The sequence below is a fragment of the Meleagris gallopavo genome, chromosome 1 (assembly GCF_000146605.3).
Source record: "Meleagris gallopavo isolate NT-WF06-2002-E0010 breed Aviagen turkey brand Nicholas breeding stock chromosome 1, Turkey_5.1, whole genome shotgun sequence".
Classification (NCBI taxonomy): domain Eukaryota; kingdom Metazoa; phylum Chordata; class Aves; order Galliformes; family Phasianidae; genus Meleagris; species Meleagris gallopavo.
The window spans coordinates 159,966-170,134 of NC_015011.2; the positions used below are offsets into that span (position 1 = coordinate 159,966).

The 10,169-nt window shown below is 60.2% G+C and overlaps 2 protein-coding genes across 3 annotated transcripts in view; both read left to right on the forward strand.

Annotated features, from left to right (window-relative positions):
• Positions 1–3,487, forward strand: part of CARMIL3 (capping protein regulator and myosin 1 linker 3) — a 20,112-nt gene extending 16,625 nt beyond the window's left edge. Inside the window, exons 28-37 of the mRNA XM_031552110.1 lie at positions 2–47; positions 665–752; positions 1,129–1,209; positions 1,518–1,584; positions 1,673–1,743; positions 2,231–2,292; positions 2,633–2,697; positions 2,847–2,917; positions 3,023–3,116; positions 3,243–3,487. Of these exons, the coding sequence (XP_031407970.1) occupies positions 2–47; positions 665–752; positions 1,129–1,209; positions 1,518–1,584; positions 1,673–1,743; positions 2,231–2,292; positions 2,633–2,697; positions 2,847–2,917; positions 3,023–3,116; positions 3,243–3,469 (872 nt within the window). The 3' untranslated portion in view covers positions 3,470–3,487. The remainder of the gene's footprint in view (position 1; positions 48–664; positions 753–1,128; positions 1,210–1,517; positions 1,585–1,672; positions 1,744–2,230; positions 2,293–2,632; positions 2,698–2,846; positions 2,918–3,022; positions 3,117–3,242) is intronic.
• A 69-nt stretch (positions 3,488–3,556) lies between these two features.
• Positions 3,557–6,117, forward strand: RNF212B (ring finger protein 212B). 2 transcript variants are annotated; one of them, XM_031552505.1, is made up of 9 exons: positions 3,557–3,762; positions 4,106–4,158; positions 4,415–4,483; positions 4,559–4,674; positions 4,736–4,796; positions 5,420–5,445; positions 5,520–5,566; positions 5,643–5,685; positions 5,785–6,117. In XM_031552505.1, exons 1-9 carry the CDS (start codon positions 3,645–3,647, stop codon positions 6,014–6,016), a joined length of 765 nt encoding a protein of 254 aa, XP_031408365.1. In that variant the 5' UTR covers positions 3,557–3,644; the 3' UTR covers positions 6,017–6,117. The 2 variants fall into 2 exon arrangements, with proteins under 2 accessions (XP_031408365.1, XP_031408367.1); XM_031552507.1 differs by having other exon boundaries at positions 4,574–4,674.
• The last annotated feature ends 4,052 nt before the right edge of the window (positions 6,118–10,169 follow it).

Consider the following 10,169-nt stretch of genomic DNA (forward strand, 5'->3'; position numbering starts at 1 on the left):
GGGGCGCTGCTGGAGCGGGCGGGGGAGGAGATCCGGGAGCAGCTGGGGTAAGGGGCACTGGGGGCACTGGGGGCACTGGGATGGGTGGGAGCGAGGTGTAGTGGAAAGGCGCTGGAAGGGCGGGGGGGAACGTTGGGATGTATTGCAAATGAGTGGGAGTGTGCACTGAGAGTGCTGGGATAGTCAGAGTGACTGAGACGGTGTTAAAAATGACTGGGAAGGCGCTGAGATATACCGGGAAACCACCGGGATGGACTGGGATAGGCTAGGATATACTGGGAGAGCATTGGGGTGAACTAGGATAGATTCAAAATGACTGGGAGGGCACTGTGAAACATTGGGAAGCCACTTGGGTGTTCTGGAAGCAAGTGGGGCATACTGCCGGATGCTGGAGTATAGTGGAATATAGCCGGATGTACAGAGAGGCACTGGGATATACTGAAATGGCACTGAGATATTCAGGGAGGGCATTGAGGGTTGCTGGGGGAGTGCTGAGGGGAGCTGGGAGGCACTGGGACATACTGGGAGGGATGTGTGGGAGACTAGAAGGAGATCAGGGAATACTGGGAGGGGATTAGGGTGCACTGGAATGTACTGGGAGGGCACTGGTGGTCACTAGAAGGGGTGCTGGTTCTGCTACCACCCCAAGTGTTCTTGTGGTCAGGGAGGTGCAGCTGGCGCTGGTGACGTCCCTGACCCAGGCGGTGGTGGCTGAGCTGCTGCGGGAGCTACGCCGTGTCCACCAAGCACTGGTGAGTCCCCCCCCAATCCTCAAACAGCCCCCTGGTCCTCCATGAACCCCCAAAGTACTCCAGCAGCCTCCGAGGTTCTCCAATTCCCTGAGGTCTCCAATACCCATTGGTTCTCCAACATCCTCTGGAGACCTCCAACTTCCTGAGGCTCTCCAAGATGTTTTGGGTCTTCCAACACCCTTTCAAGGTCCTCTTACATTCTATGGTGTCCTCCAGTCTCCCAAAGTCCTCCAGCATCCTCCCAGTCATCCAACAACTTTTGGGTCCTCCAACACCGTTGAGATCTGCAAACACCCCCTCAAGTTCTCCAACACTCCTTTGGTTCAAAACCCTACAATATCCTCCAGCCCTCTAAAATCTCCCCATGTGCCTCCAGGCCCAGCACCTGCAGGATCCGAGGAGTCCCCAGGGGCAGGAGCCATCCAACAGCACCGATGAGGAGCTGGGCGTTGATGTTGTAAGAAGAAGGGCAAAAGTTAGGGAGAACATCCAAAATCCGGGGGGGCATGCAGTTTTGGGGTGTTGGGGTGCCCTGTGGATCAGAGGGGAGATCTGGGTGGAGTCCATGGGCTCTGGAGACTCCAATGCGTATTTTGAGTGCCATGAGAATTTGGGAGAAAGGCAGGGGATCTGGGGAAGTTTATCATGGGGGTGAAGCTAGGGAGTTTTGGGAGTCTCCTGTGGATTTGGGTGTACTTAAGGGTGTTGGATTGACGTGACAATTTTGAGATGAAACCAAAGGACTTTTGGGTTCTTCCCTTGGAGGACGCACCGACGCTGCAGCGGCACAGGCGCTGCTGCCGCCGCACCCGCCCGCCTTCTGCCTTCATGGGTGAGCACCTGCATGGCCATGCACCATCACCTGTCACTGAGCGTCGTAGTGCATTGTTACCCATCATGGCAAATGTCACTGCCCCCAGGCCAATCCGAGGGCCTGGAGTCACCGTCGCCCCCCAGGAGCTCTGAGGGGGATCCCAAGCCCCACCCACTGGTGAGTAGCCCTGCCCGCCGTGACAGAGCCCTGTCCATTGGTCCCTACCCCGCCCACAGCCCCATAGCCTGCCCTATAGCTGCTGTCTTTAGGCTTGTAGCCGTGGCCACTGCTGGACATGCCCCCGGACACATCGTCACGCCCCCAACCCCACAGCCCCGCCCCCATCCCCTGGCTATAACCACAGCCACTTGGCCGTGCCCTGCTGGCACCAAGCCCCACCCACTGCCACATAGCCCCACCCACAGACACCACCGCCCAGCACCTCATAGCCCCGCCTCTAACTCGTGGCCCCGCCCCCTGTCTGCAGCCCCACCTCCTGCTCTTGGCCACGCCCACTGCCCAATGGCCCCTCCCTGTGACCTCACACCCACAAAGCGCCCCTTGACCACGCCCCCAAGATACTACCCCTGCCCCTTGAGGCCCCGCCCCCCCAGGTAAATGGGCGTGGCCTCCCTTAAAGGTGCGGTGCTCCTCTTTTCCTCAGCACTTCAGGGCCCCGGAGGCGCAGGCGGTGGGGGGCTCCCCCCAGCAGGAGGAGTTTGGTCGGTGAGCTGGGGTTGAGGGATTGGGGTGCAAGAAGGCGTTCCCAACGTGGTGATGGAGGGATCAACGAGAGCTGGGGGGAGAGAGAAGCTGTTAGGGTCCAGGAGAAGGCAACTGGGAATACTGCAGGGGGATCATGAGGGATTAACTGGGGATCATAGGGTGCAACTGAGGTCTTCTGGTGCTATGGGGTGCAAAAATGGGGTATCTGCAGCTTTAGAGGGGGGTAAATGTGGAAAGTCTTGTAGAGGTAATGGGTTAATTTGTGATCCTGGAGGGGTAGCTGGAGTTGAGGGGGCAATAGGAGGGTGCCTGTGGGTCACACGGTCTGTGTCGCCCCTAGGCTGCCCCCCACAGTGCCTCCCTATCCCCAGGAGCACAGCTGCAGCCCAGGTTCAGAGGCATCAGGTGGGTTCCCCCTGCCAAAGCTGTCCATGATGCTTGAATCCTCCCACAAAGCCAGGGGTTTCCCCAGAACCCTATTCACGAAGAACACCCTCCCCAAAATTATTTTTCTCTCTCAAAAACGTGTCTTTAATTCACGTTTCCCACTGCAGCCCCTCCTGAAGCTGGCAGCCCCGGGCTGGAGTGGGTGGGGCTTCCTTCCCCACAGACCCCGCCCCCTCAGGTCAGTGGCACCGCGGGGTCAGCCAGGCTCCGCCTACAGCCGGGTGGAGAGCGGCCATGGGGGCGGGGCTTAGCGCTGCAGGCTCCGCCTTCCGCCCGTCTCTAGGCCCCGCCCAGGATGGGGGCGTGGCCCCAGCAGAGCTGCGGCGGCGAGGGAGGGGGCGGGGCCATCCCGGAGGCCACGCCCACTGCTCCGACAGGTGAGGGCTGCGTGAGACCCAGCGATACCGGGAGGGGCGGTGGGCATCCGGAAGTGCGCTGGGATGCCGGAGGGGTTCAGGCAGCGTTCCTGGGGCGCTGTGGGATGCCGGAGGTCTCTCTCGCAGGGACCTCAGACAGGAGCCGCCAGCTGCCCCCCCCGAAGCCCCAGCGGAGGCAGCGAGCCCATTCCTGCGACAAGGCGGACGCCGGGCCCGGGCCGGGGGGAGGAGGTGAGGCCGCCGCGGTGCTCTTGAGGGGCACCGCTCACCTCACCGCTCGAACGGCCACTTCTCCCCACAGGCACCTGAGGGGCGGGCAGGACCTCGCGACGGCCGCTCACGGACGGGAATAAACTTTTATCGAAGAGAAACCTTGGGAAGTCTCGTTAATGGCATTAAAACCACCGCGCCACGCCGCATAACGCAGCCGGGCGCTTCCCACGCCCGTAACGGCCGCTCCCGCTTTTCCCGCCCTTTTAACGGTTTCCCTCAGGCTCTTCCCGCCCCTCCCGGAGCTCCGCCCCCTCTATGGCGGCCCCCCCCGCCCGGGATTGGTTCCACTGCAATCGCTGCTACCGCCAGGAAGGCGCCCGCTTCTCCGTCACCAGCTGCGGGCACGTCCTGTGCGAGGCCTGCCTGGGTGCAGGTAGGGATCCCCGCAGAGCCCCTCGCAGAACGGAGCAGAAAGGAGATTCCAACTCCTGACCTACAGAACGACAGCAAAGGGCCCCCGGGCCTTCAGCGCCACACAGCGGTGGCGATGAGGGACTCCGTGTTCCTTCCCCACAGTTGGGGAACTTTTACCCTCACGAAACGCCCACCCTAATCTTTAGCCCACACACAACGGAGGCACGGAGAGGCCCACCTCTTTTAATAACCCCAGTTCTGCTCTGCCCCGATGGCTGCAGGCTGGGCTGTTCTGGGGGAGGTGAGGGTTGGGCCCTACCTACCGCCACGTGTGGGCCTTCAACCTCCTCCCCACACCACAGGGCCGTGCCCCATCTGTGCTGCTGCGTGCCGCCGCTTCCCCATCCCCGAGCAGGTGAGTGCCCCCAGACCATCATTTTGGTTACCCCCGGCACACCTGGAAGGGTCCACTTCAGTTCCCTTCTCCGCACACTCATAGGACGCCCTGTTGCACCTCCCTCTTCACTTACACACATTTGCAGGCTGCCATTTTGTCACACCCTTCCCCCCACAACCAGAGGCTGCCATTTTGTACCCCACTGGGCTGCCACTTTGAAGGCACCTGGCCATGTCGTCCTTCTCCATCCTCCCCCACCCTTCCCCGCTTACAGCTGGAGGAGACACTCTTCTTAAAGAGCCCCGCCGCCATCGCCCGGCAGCGCTTGGCACACATCTCTCAGGTGAGCACACTCAGGGGGCTCCCCACCATCTGTAAACACACCCAAACACAGTGAACCCCAAGTTTCTCCCCTTAGGCCTGGCGCTTCCAGCAGGCACAGGTGGACCTGCTGCTTGCCTCCCACCGTGACACAGCGCGCCGGGCTGAGGCGGCTCTGCGGGACACCCGGCGGGCATTGGACTCCAAGCAGAGGTGAGTGCTGCTGCCTGGGGGTGCCCTGTGTCCAAACCCACCTCACTCAGGCTTCCCACAGGGAAGCAGAGACGCTGCGGAGGGAGAACGGGGAGCTGCGGAGGCACCTGCGGGAGGCTGAGGTCATCTTTTTTTCTTTGTTTGATGCTCACCCTTTCCTCACCACTTAAGCCTGCTTTTTCTCCTCAATTAACCTCCAATTTTTCTGTATTTAGCTCTCATTTTTTCCTCACTTAACCTCTGTCAATTTAGCTCTCCATTTTTTAGCTCCCTATTTTTCCTCTTTTAGAATCATAGAATCTTTTGGGTTGGAAGGCCCTTCAAAGGTTACCTGGTCCCACGCCCTGCACTGAGCAGGGACACCCACAGCTCCATCAGTGCTCAGAGCCCCATCCCCTGCCCATGGGTGTCTGCAGTGATGGGGTACCACCACCCCTCTGCGCAACCTGTGCAGTGTCTCACCACCTTCACTGTAAAAACTTCCTTCTTATATCCAATTTAAATCTCTCCTCTTTTAGTTTGAAACAATTTCCTCTTGTCCTATCACAACAGATCCTGCTAAAGAATCTGTCCCCATCCTTATAGCCCCCTTCATACAGATTTAGATTTAAGCCCCCCTTTACCCATTCTACCCATTTTTCCCCATTTAACACTTTTACCAAATTAACCCTTCATTTCTGCCCCCTCTCCCCACTACTTCTCCTTATTTTACTCCAATTTTCCCCAATTTAACTCCTTCCCACAGGTCTCCCCTACCTGGCGGTCGAGCAGGTGAGCCCCAGGCATTACAATTTTGGGGAAAGGGAGAGGGTCCAACGATCAGCACCCCATATTTCTCCATGCAGGAGCAGCACTCCTCGGCCCATTGGCATCACTTCCCCAGCAACGACAGGTAGATCCCCCCTAATTTTACCCGTTTCCCCCCAATTTCAAGAGGAACATTATTAAAAGGTCTCTGTCTGCTCCAGTCACCCCCCAGCCTCGGCGGCAGCTCAGCGGGCAAGTGGTGAGGTGAGCAGGGCCCTACAGATTGCCCTACTGCAGAAACGGGAGGAACACCCTCACATTTGTGTCTTTTCCCCTCCAATGTGCTCCCCCTCCATAATACAGCCGCTTGGCCTCACTGGAGTTCCCCTCGGCCAGCAGCACCCCGACGTGGCTGGGTGAGCCCCCAAACCTGCTGCACGTGCCGCCGCCTCTCCCAGCTGCGCCCACCGCCAGGCTCCCAAACCACATCCCTTTTGGCTGCACGCTACACCCCCCGCATTCCTACAGCCCGACCCTTTTATCCTGTGCCCGTAGCCGTGCCCCCTGCCCAAAGCCCCTCCCCTTCACACCCTGACCGCTACGCCCGCTCCCCAGCCACGCCCTCGGCTTCCCCACCCTCTCTTGATTCCACCCATTCCCAGCCTTGCCCCTCTCCTCTGACCCCGCCCTTCTGTCCCACAGCCCCATCTCCAGGCTCCACCCCCAATCAGGCCCACAGGTGAGTGGTGCGGGGTGGGACTGGGGATGTGCTTTCTGGGCAGCCGGGATGTCCCCGTGCCCACTAATGCCCCCATCTGCCCAGGGCTTCCCTGCTGGCTTCCCATACTCCGCTGTGGGGTCCTTTCACCACTCCGCCGCTGCCGGTCACCGTCCTGCCCGGTGAGCCTCAGCACTTTCTCTCCGCCGGCCTGCAGCCCCCCCGTGGCTGAGCCCGCCATGTCATGGCCTCGACCAAGCTCGTACTGCAGCGCTGCCTTGTGCGGCTCAAAGAAGCGCCCTCTGGAGTGCTGGTGGAACCCCTGCGTTGTCCAGCAGTGTGGGATCCTCGCTGCCATTTTGGAGGTAGAGCGGCCATCTTGGAAGCAGATGCCTTTCCTAGATCCTCTGCCTCCCTGCCAAGACCCCACCAGTTCCTGTTGTCTTCCTATTCTTTGCAGTTCTGTGGGATGTTTTGGGGCTGCCAGAGGGGTTCGCTGCTCCCCCATGGTGCACCGCACCCCTCCAGGCCTGGCTTCCACCTCCTGCTTAGCATCACCATGCAGGCCAAGGTATGCTTGGAGCCAGGGAACCTTGTGGAGACAGAGCCTGGCTGGGGCCAGCCCAAAAACCTAATGCTGGGGATGCCAAGGCCCAATGGAAGCTCCCATTGGAGCTGTGCCCTGTGTGAGAGGACCCCCTGGTGGGAACCCCATGGCCCTATAGAAGCTTCTGAGCAGATTTTGCTCATGGGGATCCTTAGGTCCTATGGTGGGAACCTAAGGCTAGGTGTAGGACTCATGGTGGAAACCCACAGCTACAGAAAAGCTTCCAGAGGGCTAATTTCTGCTTGAAGAGGGACACCCACGGAAGGACCCCAAGGACATATAGAGGTGTCATGGTACACTCAAGGCCATATAGGGACCCCCATGGAGCTGACCCTTACCCACCACATTCCCTCAGCCCTGTGCTGGGTGTCCAGCCCCAGACCCCTGCAGTTTGACCATGCTGTGTTATGGCGGTGGGATCGTGGCCACCTGCCCATAATCGTGGCCACATACGGCTGGTGGCCACCGCTCTGCTAACCTGTTTGTCCCTGCAGGGCTCTACTGTGCAGGCAGTGAGGGAACCCACGTGGCTGGCTGAGCTCTTGTGGTGGGCTTGGGCTCCACCTGCAGCACCCTGTGCTGAGGCCGCAGCTGGGGGCTCCCAGTGGAGGCTGCCTGAGGCCTGCTCTGCTGTGCCATCCTCCAGGAAACACGATGCGATGCCTCCTCGGGCTGCCGTGGTGCTGTGCAGTGTGGGGCAGCTGGCTGCACCACATCTCATCCAACAGTGTGGCTGAGCTGCAGGAGCTCTGTGGATCACAGCAAGTCCAGCCTGAGGCTCTGCGGGGATGGAGGGGTGAGGAGCTGCTCCAGAGGTTATTCTTGGTTGTGGAGGGGCTACTGCAGTCTGAATTGGGGGTGTTTTGGCACAAGGAGTCTCCTTAGTTAAGATGGTTTTGGGGCAAAGGGACTTTTTTCTTAAGATTGAGGTCTACATGGTTGCAGAGTGAGGTCAAGATAGAGACGACAGCAGTTGTGGGGTGAGTTATGGGGGCTACCTCAGTTGGGGAGGGTGGTGATAAAAGCCACCACACCTGAGGGCTGCCAGCTGTAGGTCCTTAATGAGCAGGGCCACTGTGCTGCTGTCTTGGGGTGCAGAGGCACCTCTACGGCCAGGAAGGTGGCAGCTGCCCTTGGACCGAGGGCTGTAGCTGTGGGTTGGGACACCTCCCTCCCTGCCAAGTGCATAAAGTTTCCTGATTCGTTACAGCTGGTGTCTGTCATTGTTGGAGGTGGGACGTGCGGTTGGGTGCAGCTCCTGATAGCGGAGGGTGGGATGTGAGCGCACGGCCGTGGATGGCGCTGCCCCAGCATGCGAACTGTTGGGGCTGGGGAGGTGAGAACGGCGCCGAGCAGCCAGCAGGTGCCCCGATTGCTCCGGGGCGTGTCGAGCCCAGTGCGGGGCTCTGCGTGACCTTCAGGTCCCAGCAGTGTTGTAGTCTACAGGGAGCCCTTGGAAGCCTCTCAGGAAGGCTCAGCGGGGCCTGGGGCAGAGGAGCGCGTTGCTCTGGTGGTGTCTGAGTGGCTGGGAGGCGGCTGCCCCGGGAAGGTCAACGAGGATGCTCTGGGTGGTGCCGGGAGGCCCTGAGGGGTTCGGGGAGCTCCGCGGTATTTGGTTGCCTCCAGAAAGCTTTAATCGCTACAAACTGCCAAATCCTCACTCGGCAGCCGAGCAAATGCAAAAACAGCTGCAACCCTTCTGTAAAGCAGCAGCTGCCCCGCAGCTCCTCCCCGACGAACACCCCGAGGCCGGACTCAGCGCAGTGCAGGTTGGCACGTGCACTCAGCTCCAAGAGAGCGAGCGCCAGCGAGCAGCGGCCGCTCCACGCATCCCTTAAAAACGCAGCTCCGTCTGCCCGCAGCTCACAGCTCCCGCACCGAGCCCCGAGCTCAGACGAGCAGCGTACACCTTCCTGCTCCCGGAGCTCCAGCCGTTCCAGCGCGCTCTCGTCTCCGTCCCGGACTCGCGTGCCCGAGCGAACCCCGGAAACGGCCCGGTTCGGCTCCCACTGCTCCTGCGCGCCCAGCAGCGCTGAGCCCAACTGCACCGAACAGCGCAGCGCCGCGGCTTCCCGGCTTTATGCTGACTAGTCCAATCGCTACTGCGCATGCTCCAGCGTGCGCCTTTGTCGTCAGTCCTCCAAGCTCTATGGTCACCCGTCCGCTAGGCAGCAACGCGCGCGCGACAAAAACGCGGAAATGGCTTTTCTTTACCGCTGCCGCTCTGCGCTGCCCGTCTCTATGGTAGAAGGTTCTTCCGGGAGTGCAATGCGTGCGCACAGAAACGCGGAAGTAGCGGCGTTCCGGTCCGTGCAGCGCCGTAGTGAAACGGGCAGGGAACGCACTGCCCAGTGCCGCGTAGCGAGAGAGAGCGGAAAAGATATGAGAATAGTCGTTATGCGTATGTCTGATACCGTACTGTGGGGCACGGCTACGAGCGTGCGCTGCTGTTCCTCACTCTGCTCCGCAGCGCAGTTTTGCATTCCCGCATTTCTCTCACCCGGAGTACGGTGCCGGGTCACGTGGTGCCGGTGCTAATGGCGGCGGGAGCGTCCCGTGCCGAACGGCAACGGGCGCGGAGTGGGAAGGGAGGCAGAACGGGGCGATGGAGGGCGGAGCGCTGTCAGGTGGTGCTGCGCTGCAGTTACGGCCCAGGGTGTTGATTCGAAGAAGTAAATACACGATATGTTGTAGTAGCGCATTTTAGAAGTAGAGCTGTTGAATTGTTGCGCCATGGGGTCATTTCTTGCTGCAGCAGCTTTCAGGCGCGGTGAGGTTCTGGATGCGGCGCTGCAGGCTGCACAGCTGCTCTGTTCTAACGAGAGACCTTCACACGAAACAACAGTGAAACGGCACAAACAGCTCAGCCGGCATCACAGCGAGCCCCAGAAGGGCCTGCAACTGCCACACGGAGCTGAGCTGTTACTGCAGCAGGCAGCGTGGAGGTGCTGCTCCGCGTGCTGCTTGTTTGCCAACACCCCGCTATATGGCAGTAATATCACTGAATCACAGAGCAGCCTGGGTTGCAAAGGCCCACAGTGCTCACCTGGTTCCAAGCCCTGCTGTGTGCAGGTCGCCAACCAGCAGCCCAGGCTGCCCAGAGCCACATCCAGCCTGGCCTCGGATGCCTGCAGGGATGGGATGAGCATCCACAGCCTCCTTGGGCAACCTGTTCCAGTGCCTCACCACCCTCTGCATGAAAAACTTCCTCCTCACATCCAACCCAAACCTCCCCTGTCTCACTTTAAAGCCATTCCCCTTGTCCTGTCACCACCCACCCTCACAAACAGCCGTTCCCCTCCTGTTTATCCGCTCCCTTCAAGCACTGAAGGCCACACTGAGGTCTCCTTGCAGCCTTCTCTTCTCCAAGCCAAACAATCCCAGTTCCCTCAACCTTTCCTCACAGCAGAGCTGCTCCAGCCC